This window comes from Eptesicus fuscus, chromosome 5, assembly GCF_027574615.1.
Source record: "Eptesicus fuscus isolate TK198812 chromosome 5, DD_ASM_mEF_20220401, whole genome shotgun sequence".
Classification (NCBI taxonomy): Eukaryota; Metazoa; Chordata; class Mammalia; order Chiroptera; family Vespertilionidae; genus Eptesicus; species Eptesicus fuscus.
In genome coordinates, this window is record NC_072477.1 from 30447737 (window position 1) to 30472752 (window position 25016).

Here is a 25016-nt window from a genome sequence, read left to right on the forward strand (position 1 = left end):
ATAATCCTAACCATCTGATTTAACAATAAGTCTACACCCAACTTTCTTCCTACTCTGCATGATGGAATACGATCTAAAATCATGTTTTTTTGTCCATGAGAAATAATATTCTACCAAAAACAAAGCATATCCATGCAATGGTATAGAAAATTGGGTATAGATTCCTCCAATAAGAATCATCTTTATATTGTTAAAGAAAAAATGTTCTCATCTGAATAAAACACGCAGAACTCTAAAAGATCTTTAATATGACTTCCAGCTTAATCTTTTATGATTCTAACTCCAACATCATTTCTAACATGGAAGCTGAAACACTATTTTATGAAAAGGCCAATGATCTTTAAAATGAAATTTGAGAGTTGACTAATGTATTCTTACTGTTTCACTCAATTTACTAATCTTACACAAACATGTTTAATAACTAGATAAAATTGGGAAATTGATTTCTCATAAACAAAATTCTAAAAAGTACGCACCCTAGAAAGACTTCCATTTCTGGGAATATGGAGTAGACATACTTCTCCCTATTCTTCCCACTAAGTACAATTAAAGCCCCTGCACATCATACACAAAACTAATTTAAGAAGACGGGAAAGTGGAGGGTTTAAGAAGGAAGAGCGGCTGTGGGCATCAGCTCCTAAGGAACACCCTGGTGGCACGCTCCCTGCCTTTTCTTTTTCCCCCCGATATCCCATACTGTGTGCTGAAGAAGCCAGCATCTGGTAATTTAACAGACAAAAAAGTCCCAAGAAAGGCCTGCTCTCTTCAGCTAAAGTACCAGGAATAGGACAACCTAGCAAGACAGAAAACTTTCAGAAAATAATCACTCCCTGAAGATAAATAATATAGAAAAAAAATGTGGCCAACCCCCGCCACCATATCAGCAAAGGTCAAATGCACAGCCTAGACCTCCTCCATCACTTGGCTGTAACAGAGGCCCCACCTTCACCCAACCAGGGTAATGTCAGAGAAGGCCAAGTAGAGAGCCAGGACTTTCATTCCTGCTGGGCACTTGCCCCTCTGATATCACTAGCGGCCACATAGGGAGCTGTGAGGAAGAGCCAGGGAGGTGTCAGCGGAAGCCTAGTGGGGAGCCAGAACTTTTATCCCCCTCCCCACTAGCAATGATAAAAAGACCCGAATCTCAGGTGTCAAGAAATTATCCTGTTTGCAGATGACATGATTATCTACGTAGGAGATCCCAAGGAATCTATAAAATACTCCTAGAGCTGATAAGTAGGTTCAAGAAGATGGAAGAATACTAGATAAATATATAAAAATCAACTGTACTTCTATATACTAACAACTGTACTTCTGTATACTAACAACAAATTTATAATATAATGCCATTTCCAATTACTCAAAAAATTAAATACTTAGATGTAAATCTAACAAAACATGCAGAGGAGTTATATGTTTAAAACTACAAAATGCTACCCAGCTGGCGTGGCTCAGTGGTTGAGCATCCACCTATGAACCAGGAGGTCATGGTTCGATTCCAGGTTAGGGCATATGCCTGGGTTGCAGGCTCCATTCCCAGTGTGGGGCATGCAGGAAGCAGCCGATAAATGATTCTCTCTCATCACTGATATTCCTATCTCTCCCTTCCTCTCTGAAATCAATAAAAAATATATTTTAAAAAACAAACAAAACAAACTACAAAATGCCCATGAAAGAAATTTGAAGGTCTAAATAAATGCAGAGAAACACCAAGTTCATGAATACCTAGTAAAAGAAACATACCGGGTAGGTTCTCCCTGTATTATTTCTTATAACTGCATGTGACTTCAATTATTTCAAAATAAAAAGCTTAATTAAAAATTAAACATTTTTGATGAAAGAAATTACTGAGAGGTTCTATTTCCTGACGTCACACTGACTAATACATTGGCAAGGCTGAAAGGCAAACCAAGTGTTTTTCCTTCCAGTTCAGAACTCTTTGTATTGGGACATAATAAATGTTTGTTCAGTTAAATGGAAAAAAAAAATATTATATATATATATATGGCCCTGGCCAATGTGGCTCAGTTGGTTCAGCATCGTCCCATAAATCAAAAGGTCACTAGTTCGATTCCTGGTCAGGGCACATGCCCAGGTTGTGGGTTTGATGCCTGGTGGCGGTGCATACCGGAGGCAACCGATCAATGTGTCTCTCCCTCGTGTTGATATTTCTCTCTCTCTTTCCCCCTCTCCCTTCCTCTCTCTTTCAAAACATCAATAAGAACACATGTAAAGTATATTACATGTGTTAAATTAGGATGGATGTATACCCATCCTAATTTTTATCGCATTCAGAGAACTCTTGTTAAATTGACACAAGCAGGTGGAGAGAAAAGACAGCAGGAGAGGGTACTTTTGCATTGACAGGAACTGCAGGTTTTGTTCTGTGATGAATGGAAGGGGGAGAGGAAAGAAAGCTAGGTCCCCTCTGACATTTCCCAAACTTTAATAGTCCCCTGACAGTTTAGCTTTCTAGTCTTACTCTCACACTCTTTCATTAAAGAGAGTAGAAATTTGGTACCATGTCCTAGATAAACATCCAGGTTTCTATAGCTTTGGAGGACAAAAGTTCTCAGTGGTATCATATTTCAGCCACTGAGCATCATGACAATGCATGCCACAGAAATGGGTTGTTTCTGAAGACAGTACCCAGGTCATCACAAAATTGACCGAAAGTTGTGTTAACGATCAGTAGCACTACAATTTGCTTTTATCCGGTCTTTTAAAAAAGTGTCTGAGAACAAAACTAAACACCAGTGTACTAGAACTTCTATGTCTCCCATACAAAATAATACGTTATTTCAGCCAATATATAAAGTGCCCATATGCTAGATACCATGCTAGATGTAAGATTCTCAACATAACAAAATTTTTTAATGCCTGGACTTTTATATTTAAAAATTATAGTTATTTTATTAATTTTAAAACAACCTTTTGTGAGCTAACCATTACAGTTGAGAAAGGGGTACAGATGAAGGAAAGTTAACCAATTTTTACTTCTGTCATACACATACTTCAAATATGTTTTCAGGAAAGACACTATTGTGATGATTGAAACATGTCTTTGCAGTCAAATAGACCTGGGCGTAAGTAATAATTCTACCGTTCATTAATTAGCCATATAGTTTTTATGTTATTTAATAAGAAACTCTAAAAAGCTCTTATCCTAATCCCCAACATAATGGTATTAGGAGATGAAGCCTTTGGGAAGTAATTAGGTCATGAGGGTGGCGTCCTCATGAATAGGATTAGTGCCCTAATAAAAGAGACTCCAGAGAGTTATCTTGACCTGGCCACCGTGTGAGGACCAGGGAAAGACAGCCACAAGTGTGTGACCTCAGGCCAAGGGCGCTGAAGGTGTAGGATCCCAGGCTAGGGGAGCTGCAGAGGCTCCTGTGGAGAGCCACTGGGGATGGGAGGGCCATCCAGTTACGCCATGGGGGTGATGTGGCCATCCAGTGGGCTTGGAGGCAGAGCATCAGGCCAAAGAGGATTACTCTCAAGCCTTAAGGTTTAATGTTGTTTGCCTTGTATACCCATCCTAATTTTTGGTCTTACTTCTTTCTTCTTTCCTATACCTACCTGTCCCACCACTGCATTTTGAAAGTATATAATTTGTTTGGTTCATGGGTTAGCTGCTAGAGAGAAATTTCCCTCAGGATGAAACGTGCCTTGAGTCTCACCCACATCTGATTTAGATGATATGCAGATGAGACTTTGGACTTAGATTTTGGAGTTGTTGCTGGAGCAAGTTAAGACTTTGGGGGCTGATGGGATGAAATGAATATACTTTGCATGTAAGAACACAGATTTGGGGAGGGTGGAGGTCAACAGCAGAATGTTATAAACTGTGAGAAATGTCTCCAAAATTGTAAGAAATAAATTCCCGTTGTCTATAAGCCACCCAGACTATGGTATTTTTGTGATAGCAGCCCAAACAGACCGAGACAACAGCCATAGAGGCCCTAAGGATGGCAGAAGGGTCAATACCTGGACTTAGATTCCCATTAATGAGAGTCATTCAGGAGAGGGGCCACCTGCCTGAAGGTGATGGAAGGAATTTTTCCTGGTCAAAATTACGGGGTTGGTTGCACAGTTAAGGGTGCGGGAAGAGTGTTCACGCAACTGAGAAGCGAGAACATTTGGAACTGCAGATAGGCCAAAGGCCAAGTTACCCCAAGATGTGCCTCTGTGGCCTATAGATTATTTGAGCTAAAGTCAACTTCAGCAGAGAGACTCAAGAAAAACTGTCCCTCCCATAACTACCTACATGAACTTGAATTAGGCATCTGCCCATAAAAAGAGATGATCAGAGATAACCTCTTTTGACCTATCTATAGGGCAGGGTCAACTTCTACTTACTGAACATCTGCTCTGCTTATCACCCTGCAATAGCCCTTTGAGGACCCCAAGGCACCTCACCCCACCCCTAGCTGTGAATGTCCTATATGTCCATTTCCCTTTTTGTCTCTGAACCTCTGGTGCACATGGGGTCGCTGACTCTCTCATGTAGGCCGGGTTCCCAAACAGATGTATTAAATTTGTTCTTTTCTCTAACTAATGTGTCTCATGTCTGTTTGATTATTAGACCAGCCGAAAAAAAAACTTGAGAGAGAAGAGTTATTTCTTCTCCCACAACCACACACACAGTGGGCATCGTGACTGACGCCATTAAGAGGTAAAGTCCCAGGCACGCTGCTAGGTACTCTACCGATGCTACCTCACCAGATAGGATAGACAGAGCTTTTTTGCTGGTTATAGGATCCAACTTAAAAGGACAAAGGTAGGACTCGAGGACTAAGGAGGATTAGCACAAACCAAGAACAGGTGCAAGCAAGAAGGGCTAGATATGTCTGGTCAATATACTAGACAGGGACTTAGACGACAAGACAGTGATTTAGGCCGAGACCTTGATTCTGAAATAAGAGCGCCTAATGGGAAACTGTTGTCAGGGGCACAGAGACGAGTCGTTACGTGAACTGGGAGGGGATCTTGTATGGCTGATTGTGCTGGATTCTCTGAAAGCCAAGGGAACGACAGCTCCTTAGATCCACTGGGATGAGGACAGGAGCCTCCTAGACTCCGAGACCACCACACCCAGAAGCTGCTCTGCTGGACAGGATGCAGGGGAGCAGCTCCAACTGACTATCCACTCATGGTGTTGGTGGCCTCCCTCCTGGAAAACCAGTCACACAGTCACCATTGTACACCTGGTTTCCATCTAAACAAGCCCCTTTCTGACTGGTCAGCCTCAAGAAACTGAGTCTGAGAAAGTGGGTCTCTGACAGGGGCTACCCCTCGGCTGTGGCACCGGCCATGTGCCTGCACCCCGAGGGCCAGGAGTTCAGGGACAGGAGTTCCAGATAAAGAATAAGTCGTCCATGTAAGCTTCTACTGATGTTGTTCTCAGCAACGGGGAAGTTTAATAAAATTGCTTTCTAACAACCAGCTGGATCGAGCAGCACGCGCTTTTGACTCTCTGACCGCACGTTAGCATCGTGCTCACAAGCCAGCAGGAAAAGCAGCGTGCTGGTGAATAAGCATGCAGGATAGTGGAATCGCTGTCTCCCTTCCTGCCACTCTGATGGATAACCACATAAAGTCACAGAAAATAATGACACCTAGTGTCCAAAAATGTTAATTCTGCTTAGAATATGAAGTTGTGCTTGGCGAGGCTATGAACACAGACAGAACAACCTGGAGATCAGCTCACACACTTCTGCAGAAAGCAAGTAAGTAAAAAGGTAATTTTTCCCTTTGACCACTAACCACAGAGGGGATTTGCCCGCTGTCTTCATTCTCTCAAGACTGCAATGAAGTGTCCGGTTCCTTGAGGCAGAAGGTCAGTGCACACGCGGACTGTTACCACCTCCCAGAGGGAGCAGCAGGGGCCACCCCAGACTCCAACACAGCCACACCGCCAGCGCCGAACCCAGACAGAGGCGTCCCAGCCTCAACCTGGGGGTTGATTTTTTATTTTTTTTTTGAGATCTGCTGACATACTCAATAAATTCTTAGATATTTGGTAAAACAAACAAACAAAAAAATAGTCACTAGCCCTAACTGGTTTGGCTCAGTGGATAGAGCGTCGGCCTGCGGACTGAAGGGTCCCAGGTTCAATTCCAGTCAAGGGCATGTACCTTGGTTGCGGGCACATCCCCAGTAGGGGGTGCGCAGGAGGCGGCTGATCGATGTTTCTCTCTCATCAATGTTTCTAACTCTCTATCCCTCCCCTTCCTCTCTGTAAAATATCAATAAAATATAAATAAAAAAGTCACTAGTAACTTCTTTTAAACCAAGTTTTGAAGAAGACTCCGTTTATAATATCCTCTTTATTGCCAGGCTAGTGAGCAAGGCCATGGGTATTTCATTAGGAGTTTGGACTCACCTCTGCTATCCTTTTCTTCAGGTTATCCTTCCCCATGTACGAAGCCTGCAGGGAGATGACATTCTCTTCTTTTTGAATCAAAGTTGTCAAGACGCTTTTAAAATTCTGATATTGTTTTAAGAGCTCCAAGACGCGTTCACACTGGTCAAGGCTATCAAAAAGGGAAAATGTAAAACAGCTAAACATCTGAAAATAACAAAGCCGTTCTTTCTCTCTTTCGCTATCCTTATAATGACCAATAAGCTACAGAAGGATTTTTCTTTTTGACATGGTTTGTAATAGCTTTACCAATTTAACCTAAGAATGACGGCACATGTGTGCCATACCAAGGGGATGGTAAAAACAGCCACTGGACTCGTATTTTCACCCGATCAGTATGAAAAAGTCCCTAATGGACACTTCAGAAAGAAACCTAAATTCCTTGAGGAATTGGCATCTCAATTTCATCCTTAAACAAAAATCATCTTGAAAAACTGTGCCTCCCTAGAATTATTCTTGGAGATTATTTCAATATTGATTGAGCAAGTCACAGGTTGTTTATGTCTATTTAACTCATTCCAGATTTAGCCCATTTTAAAAAGTGTAGTACAGATAATGTGGCAGTTAGGACAGCTGGTTTCTCGTTATGGCTGGGAACTAATTAGATATATGACCTTAGGTAAGTTACTTTAGGTCTCAGAACCTCAATTCCTTCCTCTGTAAAACTGAAGGATAGACGAGATCAAATATCACGGAGAGGCTTTATCTTGACTACTACACACTCAGGTCCCGGAAGGAAAGCATAGAACGTGTACTCGACTGGAGTTGGTGGTGAAAGGACCATCTATTTTAGAGCAGCGTTAAGGGGAATCACCAGAGAGCCGAGCCGCCCAGGGACTGAGAGCAGCAATAGTTTGTTTGTTTTTCCATTCTCTTCCAAGGATATCTTTTCCACTGAGGCAAGGGAGGGCCGAGGAGGGGGAGAGGGAGAGGGAGAGAGAGAGAGAGAGACTGAGATTAGAAGATGCCAAACACGCTGGCTTTAAAGATGGAAATAAGAGACACAAGCCAAGGATCATAGGAGGAAGCCTCCAAAAGACAAAAAAAGGCAAGGAAAGGGATTCATTCCTGAAGTTTCCAAAAGAAAAAAGCTTGATTTAGGGATTTCTGACCTCCAGACTGTAATAAAAGCTCGTGACATGTTTAAGCCACTAAATTCGACGTAACTGGTTACAGCAGCAATAGAAAACAAATTCAGGGGAGGGGAGGGTAATTAATAGACTGTGTGTTTGTCAGCCTTCCTTAGATAATCTGACGAATTCATTCAAGCCACAATCTGTGATTCCAGGGCTGCCCAGACATTGGCCCAGTGAGCGTCCAGTGCGAAAGGCCTGTGTGCCCTCCGTTAGGTGCCCGGGGATGTGTTTTAATCGTGCTACAGAGCATCTGGCAGAGGCGGGAGGGATTCTGTCCTTACCACTCGGTGACGGAGGCTTTGGTGCTCTCCCACAGGAGCGCTGTGTTCTGGCACTGCTGATTCAGAGCTTTTTCTCTGCCGTCTTTGAATTGTGGAAGAGAACGCGCCATTTCTTGCAAGTGTTTCTTCTCTTTTTCATAGTCATCTAGGTCCTTATCCAGTCGGATTAATGACTTTTTTCTTGATGATGAAAGAGAAAAGATTGATAGCCAATCATCAGCCAATTTGACAGGATACAAATGAGGGTAATATGGGGAGCACACCACCTTGAATTTGTCCTCAGGAGGTTTATGAAGACAAAAATCACACATTAAAAATTGCTACTGCGGAGTTCAGGAGGCTCTCTGCATTCCCACTATGCTAATATGGGATTTTATTAAAATAAATATAGAAAACCAAAAACAATGACATTTTTCTGTGATGAACACACTTATAAAGGCTGTGTATATGCATGCAAGGAAAAAGAGAAAGAGGACGTGTGCGTAAATGAGTGGGAAAGAAAGCCTGGTGTGGAGAGAAGAGATAAACAGTAGAGCACTACAAGGCTGCTAAGGAAGGGGGGGGAAGCGGGGGGTCCGAGGAGGAAGGGAAAACTTGTTTGTCCATCTTGTGTACAACAGGCTCTCCCATATCAGGAAAAAGAGTCATTTGAGCGAAGGGTGTTAAGGTGCAAGCTGATCCTGGAGCAATTAACGCCATTCACCAGGGTCTAAATTGTTTTTATCAGATATTCACTGTCTCTACTTGCTCTTTTCCAGGTTCTCTTGAGTCCACTCCCATAAGGCTTTCATTCCCTACAGCGCCTCCAAAAACTGCACGACAAGACCTCCAGGACCCACGGCATTGCTGAGCTCATGCTCCCCTCAAATCCCCACCGTCCCTCACTAGTCAGCAGCATCTGACACAGTTGCTTACATCCCCTTCCCTGAAAGACCTCACGTGGCTCCCAGGACTCTCTTGACTTTCCTTCCACTCCACTGACCGCTCCTCAGCATCTCTGCCTTGTTCCTCCTCATCTCCCACGGCCCCCCTTCCCCCAGTGTACAACCCTGACCTCTCCTCTTGTCTATTAAATCAAGGGGGGAAAATGTCCAGCTCGCAGGCCATATAAGGCCCTCGATATCATTTGGTCTGGCCCTGCCAAGGCAGTAGGGGTGAGTTCATTAAATGTTTGACCAAATATAACTTAATTTTTAAGTTGGTAAATTTGTATGGCCCACAAATGATGTTATAAATATCCAAATGGCCCTTGGCAGGAAAAAGGTTCCCCACCCCTGACAACTCACTCTGCTGCTCATGGCTTTAAATAGCATTCCAAAACGCTAGTAACTCTCAAATGCATTCCTGTAACCCTGACCTCTCTCCCAACTCCTGATGCCATCTATTTTCAAGAGTCTTACTGATATCCATACTTGAAAGTCAAACAAGTATTTTGAACCTATCATGTCTAAAACTGAGCACACCTGATCTTTCATTCACTACCTGACAATTTCAGTCTTGGTCACTTCAGTTAATGGTACCCCAATCTTTCTTTTACACCCCATGTTCAGAGTGTCAACAAATCTTGTAGACTCTACCTTGAAGAAATATCCAGAAATCTTAATACTTTTCATCATTTCACCACTGGTCCACACCACCATCATCCCTCACCTGGATTACTGAAACAGATCAAACTAGACTTCCTGTGTCTTCCCTTAACTTCTGGTTTATACTAAACACATCAGCCAGAGAGAATCAGTTACAACACCACTAAGTCATTTCCCTCTGCTCAGCACCCTCCAATGACTTCTCAATGCCACTCCAAGAAAAAGCCAAGCCCGGCTGGTCTGGCTCAGGGGTTGAGCATCGACCTATGAACCAGGAGGTCACGGTTGCTCCTGATCAGGGTACATGCCTGGGTTGTGGGCTCGATCCCCTGTAGGGGGCACGCAGGAGGCAGCCAATCAATTATTTTCTCATGTCATTGATGTTTCTCTCTCTCTCTCTCTCTCTCTCTCTCTCTCTCTCTCTCTCTCTCTCTTTCTCTCTCTCCTTTCCTCCCTCTGAAATCAATAAACACACACACACACACACACACACACACACACACACAAGACTTTAAAAGGCAAAGCAATCACATGGCCCACAGTCCCTTCATGAGCTAAGCCCCATCCCATCAAGTATCTCCCTGACGCCCTTTCAAATCCCGGCACCGCACTGCTGACCTTCTCACCTCCGAGCCTCTCCTCAGACGTGCCAGGCCTACTCTCACACCTGGACTTTGTACCCACTGCTCCCTCTGTCAGGAAGGTTCTTCCTCCAGGTAAGTCACTTAGCTAGCTCTCATCCCATCGTACTTACTCAAAGGTCACTTTCTAGTAAAACATCGTTAATGACCCTATTTGAATTGCAACCCTCTTGTCCTCCTTTGCTTAATTTTTCTCCAGAGCTTATCTCAGCATCAAATATACTGACATCTCACTCCTCCTTCTAGATAATAAGCTCTATGAGCACTCTGGCCAGTGTGGCTCAGTGGATCTCAGTTCCGTTCCCAGTCAGGGCACATACCCAGGTTGAGGGTTTGATCCTGTCGGGGTATGTGCAGGAGGCAACCAATCGGTGTTTCTCTCTCTCTCTCTCTCCTCTCTCTCTCTCTCCCTCTTTCTCTCTCTCTCTTTCTCTCTCATCAGCTTGCTTCCTCTTTCTCTAAAATCAATAAAGGCATGTCTTAGGCGGGGATTAAAAAATAAAATAAATAAATGAGCTCTATAGGAGCTATATAAAGTGAAAGCAATTTATTATTTATAAATGTGTAATTTTCATTTAAAAATTAATGTTTAATTTATGTACTTATTCTTTCTAAATCGATAATAAAAATATATTAACAGCCGAAACCGGTTTGGCTCAGTGGATAGAGCGTCGGCCTGCGGACTCAAGGGTCCCAAGTTCGATTCCGGTCAAGGGCATGTACCTTGGTTGCGGGCACATCCCCAGTAGGGGGTGTGCAAGAGGCAGCTGATCGATGTTTCTCTCTCATCGATGTTTCTAACTCTCTATCCCTCTCTCTTCCTCTCTGTAATAAAATCAATAAAATATATATATATAAAAAAATATAAAAATATATTAACAATGACTCAATAATTAAATAAGTATTTCGTTTGGCACCTCATTAGGAACTGGGGCGCTATAGGAACGGAAGATTCATTGAGACTGAGGTCACAGGGACATTCAGAGGAAAGAGCTTGGTCAGCTGAAGGCCTCAAGAGAGCACTGAACCTGAAGGACTAGAGATGGACCGAGGAGACAGAACGTGGGAGAGATTTACTAAGGGGAGGGGAGCTTCGCAAAAGTGCGTCTTCCTAACATTGTCGGTATCAGGACAGAGAGGCCGAGTCTGAATGGCAGAATTAAAATAGCACTCCTACTGAAGGCTGCCAACCTCAGTTTACCCCAATTCTGCTCAGTCTCCAGAACCGACACTAACCATAGCTTCCCTCAATCCCATACCCTCCCACTCAGTCCCCACCCTGATCCTGATGGGAGGAAGCATGAAGCCAAATAATCAAGGAAGAAGTAGGGACAAGGTGTGTGGCATGTGCATCGGCCACCACTTCTTTCTTTATGACCAAATGTGTAGAGTTCCAGTCTTCCCCCATCAAGAGAACACAGTGAATACACTGCACTAAATCGACTCTGCAGCACCTTGTGTACTTTATCCACATCTTAGTTCACGACTCCTTTGTCCGTGAGCATGAAAACTTTACAAAGAAAAGAATTACATAACATTTTGTAAAGACACAATGTCAACAGGAAGAAAGTTTGTCTGGAAAGTCTACAGAAAAGAATGCTGAGCGCTGCATAGAGTGGGACGGGACAGAAATAGACAGGAAGTATTTGTTTCATCTAATAGTTATTCGAAAATACAGAAAAGTGTCACCTTGGGGGGAAATTGATGGAAACAACACTTACCGTTGTTTTACAGCCGGAACCGTCGGATCCTTAAGACCAATTTTACTGATTTGACTCTGCACCTCTAGAATACTTCTCAGGAGTTCGTTATTTTTGAAAATACAAGTGTCTAGTAACTTGTCTTCTTCCGTGAGTTCCTCCTGTCCGCCAGAGCCACGGGTCTCAAATAAGGGTTTGGCCAGATCATTGAGAAGTTTCTCACAGGACGTGTCTTCACCCCGTTCGGCATCTTTAAAGCTTATGTCAAGCATCTTCAAACGTTTATCCAAATGCCTGGCCTTCTCTTTCATCAGATCAATTTCTCCCTCCTTATTTTTTACTGTCAAAGTATCCTCTGGTGCCACCTGTGTACCCGAGGCTGACGGGTCTGTGACCAGCCCACCGGGGAGCGCAGCTGTTTTCAGAGAAGCCAAAAAGTCCTCCAGAGCCCTGAGGGCATCTCTACTCCTCTGGATCCTGTGGTTCGTCTCCTCAAGCTGTGATCTGTGTTTCAGGATAATAGTCTGTGTTGCCCGAAAATCAAGTGGGTGTAATTCCTTTAATGCAAAGTTGCCCAACTGCTCCAAATTGTTACAAATGTCTATCTGTTTTGCTATGGAATCTTGGATATCCTAAAATTAAGGAAAGAAGAGCGGAAAAGGCTGAGGTAGAAAAAAGAACGGCTGCAGGGCAGAAATTAACCTCAAATTATGTAACTAGGTTTAATCTAGAAAACTGCTTCTCAGTTTAACCAGGGCTGACAGTTTCAACATTTTAATTACAAATGACCAGATGGCCCAGCGGCTTTATCATCTGATACCCTTCCTGATGTTTCTATCCCCAAAAGAAAACAAGTATGTATGTATGTATGTATGTATGTATGTGTGTGTGTGTATATATATATATATATATATATATATATATTGCTTCAATGAAAATAATCACAGATTAAAACTGTTGAGACATCTGTTTATAATCTGAAGTAAAAAACCTCACTATTTTGTATTGATGATGGGATTTGGAATAAGTAAACTGTGGGATATGCTGATATATGCATATGAGTCTAACATGATATTTAAGGTTTCAGTCATTGGAGAAGGCATTTATAAGGAATCCTTCATTTTGAATTCAAATACCTTGTTACTCTATAGTACCTATTTCCAAATTTGAAAGGAATTAAAGAGTTGAGAAATAAATAACAAGTATAACTTATTAAAGATTTTTCTGTCATAGCTTATATTCTAAATACATATTATTGATGCATAATTAAAAATGCAAAAACATGTATAAGCAAATCTCCAAGGAACCGATTATTCTATGACTATCCTGTGAGAACTGGTATGTACCTTCAGGTTTTGATAAATGCCATCAGCATCGGTGAAGTGAAATTCTTCAATGGCCACGTCATGCAGAAGGAGCAGGTCTGAGCCACAGAGAAGGAGCGATGCCTTCTCCACAGGTACCACAAGCTGCAGCGCAGTCTCCAGAGACTCCATTCTAGGTGCAAAAGAAACCAGATGTGAGGGGGAAACAGACACGAAAGATACCCTATAAAATACACTGATGCCATGACTTAACCAAGAACAGAAAGTAACTGTCCAATAAAAATACATACCATGATATGTACAGATCATCACATTAAAACACAAACCCAGGGATCCAAAAATGCCAAAGAATGAGTTGTTTCCTATACAAGTATTCTTACCAGCTAACGGATACCACGCTAAATGAAAAACTGTAAAATACAAATTACTGAATGTAATTTAACACTGCCTTGATGACAAAGAAACCGCATTATGAATACTAATTATTTTATTCATGGAAATATACTAGAGTTCCAAGAACAGGCTCTACTAATAATAAATTGGAATGCGTGACCCTGGGTAGTTAACATAGATTCTTCCCCTCAGTTTCCTCCAAGGTAAAACAGGGATATGTACTGGGGATACACATCCTATGGTAAGGCTAATGACGGCACTCCCATTTTAGAAATAAGGAAATCAAGGCCCAGAGAAGTTATGCAGCACGGCCAAATTCATGCCCAAGCGGGGAGCGTGGGAGGAGCATGATCTTTAGAACTCAACAGACTTTAAATTCCCCTTGAGGCTCTGGCCAGTAGTGTGGGTTGGTTAGGTTATTTAACCTCCCTATCAGTTTGCTCATCAGTAAAATGGCAATCATAATGGCAGCCTCTCTTAGAATGTTGTGACAGCTAAGTAAAATAACATACTAGTACAGTACTAGCCTAGCTTAAAATGGCATTGAAAAATTTAGTAAGTTCATTAGTAATAGACCTCAGAATTATACCTGGTATTAAGAGTCATCTGGAACTCTCTTTCTTTCTCCTTTAATTTGTCTCTTGCTTTAATTATAAAAGGCTTCTTTATGTCACTCTCAAGCTCTTCTAACTGCAATGACGTGATTTCAAACTCTTTCCAACAAGCATCAGTTTCATTTTTTAAGCCCTGGATGAAACACATAAATTTATTTATCAGCTTATGGGTTATCAGGCACAATTATTCTGTTCTTACAAAATGAGACAGCCACAAACTGTGGGCACAAAATTTCCCATAAAAATACATTAAAACAGTATTTTCCGCCCTGGCCAGTTTTCTCAGTGGTTAGGGCATCGACTCACGGGCCCAAGGGTTGAGGGTTTGATTCCTGGTCAAGGGCATGTATCTTGGTCGCAGGTTCAATTCCTGGCCCCAGTCAGAACAAGTGCCAGAGGCAACCAATAGATGTGTCTCTGTCATGTGGATGTCTCTCTCTCCCTCCTCCCGCCCTTCCACTCTTTCTAAAAATCAATGGGAAAAAATATCCTCGGGTGAGGATTAAGAAAATATTTTTTCCCAACCATCTACAAGTAAAGGATCTGTCAGGGAACAATGATATTAACTATGCTATCAGAGGACCCTTTTAATGAAGTCAAGGGAGTCGACAATATGGCTTTCACCCAAATCCACACCCCCTTCCCTTAAGCTGGGTACACAGAATACAATTCAGAAAGACACATACAGTTGTAACAACAGACTTTCTACTTCCTCTAGAGAATAAATCTGTGTTTCTCCCTAAACTAAAAGAAAATTTGAGTGAACCAAAACTATTTATAGCAAATGAGAAGTGAATAAAGAAATTAATTTGATTTATAATTAAATACCTAAAAATTCTATACCCTTTCAGTGCCTTATATTGATTCTTTTTTTTTAAAGGCATTACTACAACATTTTACTGCTTACTCACCAGTATAATTTGCTCTTCACTTTCCCTAAGAATTAGTATAGCTTTCCTAACCAACTCATTATTCAGTCCCTCGAGTAAGGTCTCAAGACAGTTTCTTAATTGCGTTGAAAACATGCTAAATCCATCATTTGAACAACTGAGATTTTACCATATGACTTTTGCTTATTCAGATGGAAAATAGAGAGGGGCCAGTCGGAGGAAGAAACGAGAAAATATGGGAGGGTGTTATAGGAACCACACATGGCCCTTTCTCTACCTGATGGGATTTCTGTGAGGGCTCACTCTAATGTACTTCCAAGCTTACAAGTGTCGCATTGCAATGCACAGATCACCTTCAAATTAAGGAAGATATTTATTGGTAGAGCTAACGATTGATGTGCCTACCACCAGCTATTTCTGTAGCTCTTGAATCAAATGCACTACTTCCTCTGATGCTCTCCAGGAAGACCACCCAGCACCGAGTGAAAACTCCCTCCACTGCCTGCCCCTTCCTTACTGTTCAACATCAGACAGACATTATGACAGCTTGGTTTAACAAGTGAGAAGTATTTAGAGTCACTGGTGTTTCATGTATTGTTCATTTTAGAGCAACCTAGAAGCAAGCAGTGTTGGTTAAAATTGCCTCCGACCACATTGTTTTGACCCATTCATCTGAAGCCTTCATTCCCATCGCAAGCACAATAAAAAATTCTGCAAGCCACAATATCGAGAGTATCAAATTAGAGCTTGGGCGATAAATTAGGACCCTGCGCCAAAGTCTTTCCTGGGTTTGATATTTGGATGCAAATCACTTTCTGGAATCGGGTGACATTAGATATGCAATCCAATCAAGTTCTTGGAAATATCTGGCATATGGGACCTCCACCAAAATGGTGACATCTATATTCATGGTGGTATTATTTTCTAACAAAAGGTAAATTCGTAATATTTTCAATAATCACCTGTAGATCTTCCAGTTTATCCTGCAGACAAGCACTACTCCTTTCCCCATCGCTAGGGAAATCAGAAGTAATCCTAACTTTGTTGTTTTGCAGGTGTAGTTCAAGGGTTTCTGTGTGTGTATCATACCTGGGAAAAATTAAAGGTGACATTACTTAATTTAAAAAATAAGACAAAATCCCGGGAATTTCTGTTGAAGTTACTGGACCACATGCAAAAATTCTGACCCAAGCATAATAAGAACTTATTCAAGTATAATATGTTTGCATTGATGAAATATTTCTGGTGGACTTTCCAGTTGTTTAAAAGAGTTTACCTGTCTCGTAAACTACTTATAGATGTATTGCGATCTTTTTCTTCCTGTTCAGGCTTCAACTCTGATGCCAGGCTCAAATTCTTAATCGATCCCACTGCCTAAATAAATATGAAAAATAGTCAACATAATATCTTCAATATACTTGTCTAGAACAGATAAACACTTTTTGATACAAAGGCATATTATTGACTCCGTATACAGCATACCAGAAGATACTACAATTTATCAGAGGTTTCTCAGCTCAGAGAAAGGCCCTCCATGGATAGAGGAGATTTATTGCACCGAGTCTCACCTTCTACTTGGTATGAAGGAGCTCTCCTGGCCCCTACATGCTCCTGCTGACTGTGACCACATAGGGATGGTCAACTGCAAAGCCTCGCATGCAGGAGCTGACCGCTGAAAACTAACACACTTTGCTCTGTCCCACACCTCTCACTGGCCATCGGGGCTGTGAGATACAGTGCATGCCCATTTACTTAGGATTCTAAATAGAAATTCAGTTCCCAAGGAAAGTAAAAGACATTACAATGAGAAAAAGACAAATGAGAGATGAACTAGCTCATCTCAATGACGCCGAGGCATCTGTACAGATTAAACGTAACCTCTTATACCCTCCCTGGTAATGTGCACAGTCAATAATGGTCAAAATGGTCTCTTTTTAAAAAACTGTTTGTACCCTCAGCGGAGAATTAAGCTCATTCTAATTCTCTGAAAAGCAATCTTCCTTGCATGACTTAAGTGGGGCTTCTCAGCTGAAGGGGCCTCTCAGGTCATTAAAACCAGAACTTAATGAGTGAGAAGTGGAGTATTATACACTTGGCCTTCTTCACTGAGTTTACTTGTAAAAGACATTATCCACAGTTAACACCTTCTCAGTTGATGGCTGATTATCTGCGTTTGCAGATGGCGCCTCACTGTGGCCATTCCTTCCTCCATTCTCAGATGTGCTCGCGGTCCCCCTAGGAAGGAATCAAAATGGCAGACTGAAATAGAGGGAGAGTCATGAAGCCTGAAAAGAGGATGCATAATCATACTCAATGCTAGATCATTGTGCAAGAGGCTTTCTCTCGATTTTTCCCCCTTCCCGCGTGGCTATTCTTATGAAGCACTAACTTGTTTTTCGACGTGCCTCCCACAGGGGGCTGCAGTGTCGCGTGAATCTCAGAGGCACATTTCCGAAGTCTTTCTATCTTTTGTTCATACTCTCTGAGCACCCTCCTCACTTCCTGTTGACTCTTCTGGGAAGTCAGCTCCTCACACAGCTCCCGCAGGACCTCCATGTGGTGATCAAGCTGGTGTAGGCTGCCTTCCTCAGAAAAGCAGGCCTAATGGAGGGAATAAAGCAGGAAATGTGTTTCAAATGAGTTTACATCATTAGTCCGTGAGGATTAGACACTAACAGATGTGTGTGACTTTAACAACGCAATCTTTTGTAAGCCTGTCCACCATGTGCCTGGTGTGGTGATGGGCGTGGAGAAACAAAGATGAGGCAGGCGGCCCTATAGGGATTTGCCGCGGCCCAGTAATGTGGAAACCATAATAGGTCACCCCAAAATATGCCCCTTTGACATGAAAATTAAGAAGCAGTAAGCAACCCTGGCTGGTGTGGCTCAGTTGGTTGAACATGGTCCCGTGCACTGAGAAAGGTCACTGGTTCGATTCCCGGTCAGGGCACATGCCCAAATTGCAGGTTTGATCCTGCTGGGTGCATACGAGAGGCAACCGATAGGTCTTTCTCTCCGTCTCCCTCTCCCGTCCCCTTTATTGACTTTATTTAAAAATCAATAAAAACATATTTAAAAACAATAAAAGAAGCCGTTAACACAGAAAAGGCTCCGTTTTCTGGCTGAAGATGGGAAATAGTCTCCTTTTGTTGGAGATAAACACTTCTCAGCCCGGACCCGCAGCAGAGGAGCCTGCAGACAAACCTTGTTAAACGAACCTTGATCCCCCCTCCCAAGAGGTCCTGTGTTACCTCTTCACCATTGACCACCCCAGCCCACACGCGTTTGCCTTGTCAATTCTTCACAAATGGATGGTTTTGTTATCTCGAAGGTATCAAGGCTTCCTGCTCTGCTCACTTCTACGAGTCTTCAACCTCTTGTCCAGGCTCCCACGCGCATGTAAAAATTCAATAAAACGTGTGCCCCTTTCTCTTGGGAATCTTTGTCAGTTTAATTTTCAGACCCAGCCAGGGACCCCAAGGGGGCCGAGGGAAACGTGTTCCTCCCCTACAGCAGTCACACCAATAATGAGCATACAGTGTGACGAGTGAGAGGACAGACCCACTACCTGCCTTAGGAGTCACATGAGGGAACCACCCAAGCTTCAGGCAGGAAGAATGAGGAGACCAGCAGGTAAAGGGGGAGAGGGGGGCGTTCCCAGCAGGAGTATCAGCCCAGGGAGACAGGCTCCAGATGTTCTGAAAGGACAGCAGTCTAGTGTGTGGAGGGCACAGCACAGGAAAAGAGAGGCTGAGGCATGTCCTGGGGCCAGACGGTGAAGGACTTGAACGGCCTCCTAAGGAGTCTGGAGATGTCCTGGGAGTAGAGTCGGTGACCCAAGACCTGTGGTTCCCAGGGGTCACTCGGTGATGGGTATGGAAGATGATGCGACCCACATCATGCCGAGGAAATAAGCCAGGCAACGCCGACGAGAAGGATGGAAAAGCAGCTGTTTTGCAGAGAAACAGATGGGGCCTGGCAGCTGACTCCACCAAGGCTGCGTGGGCAGGAAGGGGAAGGAGAGGGAGGAGATTCTGAGACGGCAAAGCCCTCCCAAACCAGGGCACATCAGAGGAAGAAACGTCTAAGAGGAGCTATCACTGGTTCATGTTGGACATGCTGAAGGTGAGGTCTCTGACGAACCCTGGTGATGTCTCAGTTAGAAACAGAACCTGGAGCTCAGGGAAAGGCCTCAGTGGGAGATAAGGATTCAGGCGCCATCACTGTAGAGGGGCAGCTAAAACCCCGGAGTGCATGGAATTGCCCTGAGCAGGGGTGGGGAACCTATTTTCTGCCAAGGGCCATTGGGATATTTATAGCATCATTCACAGGCCACACACAATTATCAACTTAAAAACTGGCCAGCTATATTGGGTCACACATTTAATTAACTCACCCCGAATGCCTTGGCAGGGCCAGACCAAATGATTTCAAGGGCCTTATACTGCCCAAGGGCCAGACACTCCCCACCTCTGGCCTAGAACCATCATGAAATTAGCCAAAAGCAGAGACTCTCAAAGCTAAAACATTAAGACAGCACAATAAAAAAAGGGAAATGTGTGAAGTATACTAAAAAGAAGCCCTCCCACAGGGGGAAAAAAAAAAAAAGAAGAAAAGTCAAGAGGAATTGCCGTTAAGAGAGCCACAGCAGGAGAAAGTTTTAAAAAAGAGGGGCCAGTACTGTCAAATACATGGATGCAATCAAATAGGATGGGGACCAAAAGGAGACCATGAGATTTGCCCCAGTTGGTTTACATCCTGATTTCAGGTCTTTCACTAAAGCTGCACTTTCAGGAAACCGGGTCCCCACAAAAGCAACTGTGGGTACATCAGCAACGGTTTGTAACCAGACTCTCAAGGACAGGGGCCACTGAAACATACAAGGGAAGTCATGAACGATTAACTCAACGCTAAATTGTTCTCACTTCTAAAAAGCAAGAATCACCGGCTCTAGTTAGAGCTTGAACTGCATAAGGGATAATCCCCAGGGAGCGAGACAGATGAAGTCATTCTGAGAGGCGATTTAATCCCAGGCCAAGGACATACACAGCCCTTTAAGAAAAACCTCCAAATGAGGACAAAATGTAAATGGAAAACAGGTGGTTTACCTCATGTTCCTTAATGAGACCCTTGGTCCTTCCTCGCCGAATTAGTTTCTTTTCTTTATTTACTTGTTTTTCAAGTCTTGAAATAGTGTCACTAATTTTTCCTTTTTCAATGTCTATTTTTAGTTGTTGAATATACAAGGACAGTTCAGGATGAAGAGACTGAAAACAAAGACACATATTAACCATGGGAACCAAATCTATTGAAAAGGTTTTTATAAAAAAACAAAACATAATAAAAATACTTTTATTAGCAAACGACAGAAAAAGAGCTTATGAAATTCTCATTCATCTTTGTATCTTTGAGGAGGACCCATAAACATTTTTTTTTTCTTTCTAAGAACTAAAAATGTGTTTTATTTGGGAAAGACGCTGTTAAGAGAATTAAAAAGACAAGCTGCAGACTGGGAGAAAATGTTCACGGAACACACATCAGAGCCTAAGCAGAAACAACAAGATGCTATCATGTGCATCCTGAATGCGATTCTGGAACAGACTAAAAAGCACATTAGGGGAAAACTGTGGAAATAAAATTAAAATGCAAGCTTAGTTATTCATAAGGTATCAATATTAGTCCATTAATTGTGACAAAGGTACTATATTAATACAAGATGTAAATAACAGCGAAAACTGTGCCTGGGGTATACTGAAACTCTTTGTACTATCTTTGTAATAATTCTGTAAATATGAAATTGTTCTAAAATAAGGTTTACTTTAACGTGCTTTAAGAGGACCTTTAACAGTAGACCTTCAATTATGTTACTTGATTCTCTCCCTCTCTCCATATATTCATACATACATGCACACATACACAAAAACCATATTCAATACTACGTATCATTTATTGAACACTATCTCTGTGGTAGGTACTTTCCATAAATCCTCACAACAATCACGCCAAGCGGGTGGGGTTATTCCCATTTTATCAGTGACGCGCCTAGAAGTTGAGCAACTTCCCCGGGGTCATAGCTGCTGGATCCAAGTCTGTCTGCCACCAAAGCCAATATCCGTTTCACTGAAACTCTGGGTATGTGTGTCAATCTGCTGTCTCAGTCAGGATCCAACCAGGAAACCAGAAAACACTACATATTAAACTCAGAGGGAATGACATGCTCGGGATTGATTACACAAGAGATGAAAGCCAAAGAGGGGACAGGAAAGCAATCCAGAGACTAGCATCAGCAGAAAGCTGCCACCGCCACCCAGACGGAAGCCTGAGTGGAGTCCAGGCAGAAGGTCACCAAGCAGAGGCCGGCACCATGGAACCTACGGCCAGGGGGAGACACAGCGAGAGACACTGGCAAGAAAGAGAGGACATGAAGGCCTTTGGACTCTGCTGCTTCCCCACTCCAATCTCCTTTTTTTTCAGGATTCTTTTCTTTTAATCTGATGATACATACCATAGATGTTCTTTTTTTAAAAATTTTTTTATTGATTAAGGTATTACATGTGTCCATATCTCCCCATTGCCCCCCCCACACCACTCCCATACATGCCCTCACCCCCCAGTGTCTTGTGTCCATTGGTTATGCTTATATGCATGCATACAAGTCCTTCGGTTGATCTCTTACCTCCCTCCCTGCTCCCCAGCCTTCCCGCTGTAATGTGACAGTCTGTTCAATGCTTCCCTGCCTCTGTAACTTTTTGTTCATCAGGTTATAATGTTCTTTATCTCAGTGCTGTCATTGGCTGAACACAGAGAGAAGCCAGCTGCTACAGGACCTGAGACCGCAGCCCGCAGGGATCAGCCCTCTGTGATTTTGGGTAAACAGGGGGGATAATCAAGAATGACTCTGAGCCTGGCCAGCAGAGTTCAGGGTTGAGTGTCGACCTATGAACCAGGAGGTCATGGTTCGGTTCTCAGTCAGGGCACATGCCTGGGCTGCAGGCTTCATCCCATGTATGGGGCGTGCAGGAGGCAGCCGATGAATGATTCTCTCTCATTGATGTTTCTCTCTCTCTCTCCCCTCTCCCTTCCTCTCTGAAATCTATATCTATCTATCTATCTATCTATCTATCTATCTATCTATCTACACACACACACACACACACACATACACATACACATACACATATACATACACATATACATATACATATACATCTATGAAGAATGACTCTGCTGGCAAACAGATCCATGGTCAGATGCATTAGTATAAGCCCTGGATACATATGCATGTTCTTACCTCCCACTTGGCACAGACATCTCTACTCTTTTCTTCCAAAGACAGCTTTACATCCTCAGTGACATTATTTTTCAGTTCTTCAACAGCTTTCAAATACTTGGCCAGACTTTTAGTATTAAAAATTAATAGTGCTTCCTATTAAAAAAAAAAAAAAAAGATGCAAGCAAGAACATGAAAGCCTCATCCCACTGCCAAGTCCTCAAAGCTAATTTTGTAGATCTTTCACAGGTAGAGCTAAAAAAAGGACTCTATGAAGACATTTAAAGACTTAAAGGAGACTTCTCTTTGTAACTTGAGGTTTGATAGCCCATTTGCATCTCTTGAATTCTTTTGAAAAAAATTGCAAAATATTTCTTATTTAAATGTAATTACAGCCTGGCCAGTGTGGCTCAGTTGGTTGGAGTGCCCTCCCACACACCAAGAAGTCACCGGTTAGATTACCAGTCAGGCACATGCCCAGATTGCAGACTGGATCCCCATTAAGGGACATGCAGGAGGCAGCCAATTGATCTTTCTCTTTCTCTTCCTCCCTCTTTCTCTCTCTCTCTTCTCATTTTATAAAAATATATTTTTATTGATTTCAGAGGGGAAGGGGACGGGAGAGAGAGATAGAAATATCAAGGATGAGAGAGAATCATAGATTGGCTGCTGCCTGCATGTCCCCACAGTGGATTGAGCCCACAACCTGAGCATGTGCCCTTGACCAGAATTGAACCTGGGACCCTTCAGTCCCCAGGCCGACGCTCTATCCACTGAGCCAAACCAGCTAAGGCAATAAAAACATACTTTAAATAAATAAATAAAGTAATTACACATTTGGCAGGTCAACAATAGTATATTGAATTTTTTAAAATCTTCATTTTAATTTTTAAGAGTCTCTGGGGAATGATGTATATAAAACTTGAAAAAATGTTAAAGGTACAGTAACTTTGTGTATAATCACAGTGATGGAAACATCTTGATTTCAAATGAGATAGTTGGTTAATAATAAATACTCTACATTTGATAGTTGAAAGGGTCCCACCTTGTATTTTGAAATCAGTCCACTCCGGCTCTCTCTTTGGCCAAGTAACTGCTCAGCCCTTGTAATGTATGATTCCAGTTCCTTCAGGGATTCTTCCACCTTCATCCTGGCACTCAGGTCTGGTGAGACATCAGCTGAGTTCTTCAACATTGCACCTAATTTTACCATGTTGATCTGTGAAGACAAAAAATTCTCAACACTTAGCCTGGCTTCTTAGAAAATTAACAAATTATTAAGTAATTTCTTTGTGTTGCCACTCCTATTTTCCTGTTAGACATAAGAGTATCTAATTTATTATATAATATTTTCCAAAATCCTCTAAATTATAAAGAAATTATAAAGTTTGGTTCAGTGGATAGAGTGTCGGCCTGAGGACTGAAGGGTCCCAGGTTCGATTCTTGGTCAAGGACCCATATCTTGGTTGTAGGCTCGATCCTGGCCCTGGTCAGGGCATGTTCAGGAGGCAACCAATCAATGTGTCTCTCTCACATCGATTTTTCTCTGACTGTCTCTTCCCCTCACTTCCACTCTCTCTAAAAATCAATGGAAAAATATACTCGGGTGAGGATTAACCAAAAAATAAATAAATAAATAAATAAATAAATATATATATATGTATATTTATATTTATATATATATATATATGTATATTTATATTTATATATATATATTTATATATATATATACACATAATGCAAAAGTTATATTTTACAAAACATTTCCAAACTACAGGGCAATCCCCGCCCCCAACTTCCCCATCCTCCCATTGACCACTTGGTTTTAAAGACTAAATTCATGAATAAGGAACATTAAAGAAAGACCTGGACTTTCTCTTTAGCTTCTTGAATCTTTGCCTGAAGTCCAGCAGTGAGAACATGTTCAAGGGACTCCTGGCTTGAAATATTTTGTACATCCATTTGTAAAGTGTCTTCCATTCTAGACACAAGCTCCTCATACATAGAGCCTTTGGCAATAAGATGCTATTAAAACAAATTAAAGTGAGATCACAATAAACATTCTGATTACATATTAAACATTACATTAAATCTCATCAGAAATCATTAAAAGTTAATTATTAATGCAAAATGAGACAAATTTATATTCTAAAGGACATTATTTTAAATTTTCATTTTAAGTTTTATATTTATACAGTCAAATTCTGAGCAACACAGTATTTTATAGATTATTCTTTATATACTAAGCACTTCAATAAAATACTTTAAGTAATATAATGTTAATAAAGAGAAAAATAAATTGAGAGAGTAGTAATAAACCTTAAAATTAAGTTGCTCGAAGCCAAATCAGTCACAAGGGAATCCAATAAATGTTACTGGAGAAAGTGACTATTAGAAAATAATCTTTTTAGTTTTAAATAATTTATTAGATTTATTCCTAATAATCTTATAGTTTTTTAATGACATGAAATATTTTCTTCTCTACATATTGTTTAATTTGGTCATTTTTTATATATTAGAATGTTGATAATTTAAAAAAAATAAAATAACCTTTTTAGAACCACACTTGATACAACACTAGAGGCCTGGTGCACGCAATTCGTGCATGGGGAGGGATCCCCTCAGCCCAGCCTGCACCCTCTCCAATCCAGGAACCCTCAGGGGATGTCCGACTGCAGGATCAGGCCTAAACCGGCAGTTGGACATCCCTCTCACAATCCGGGACCACTGGCTCCTAACTGCTCACCTGCCTT

General features: G+C 42.0%; 1 protein-coding gene across 1 annotated transcript in view; it reads right to left on the reverse strand.

The window, feature by feature from the left end:
* SYNE2 (spectrin repeat containing nuclear envelope protein 2) overlaps positions 1-25016 on the reverse strand; it is a 307542-nt gene that overhangs the window by 171596 nt on the left and 110930 nt on the right. Inside the window, exons 20-32 of the mRNA XM_054715998.1 lie at positions 24130-24288; positions 23309-23482; positions 22285-22419; positions 20102-20260; positions 17383-17594; positions 17138-17228; positions 16270-16367; positions 15956-16082; positions 14079-14236; positions 13118-13268; positions 11793-12403; positions 7845-8024; positions 6389-6539 (exon numbers count right to left, since the gene is read on the reverse strand). Coding sequence (XP_054571973.1) covers positions 6389-6539; positions 7845-8024; positions 11793-12403; positions 13118-13268; positions 14079-14236; positions 15956-16082; positions 16270-16367; positions 17138-17228; positions 17383-17594; positions 20102-20260; positions 22285-22419; positions 23309-23482; positions 24130-24288 — 2406 coding nt within the window. The remainder of the gene's footprint in view (positions 1-6388; positions 6540-7844; positions 8025-11792; positions 12404-13117; positions 13269-14078; positions 14237-15955; positions 16083-16269; positions 16368-17137; positions 17229-17382; positions 17595-20101; positions 20261-22284; positions 22420-23308; positions 23483-24129; positions 24289-25016) is intronic.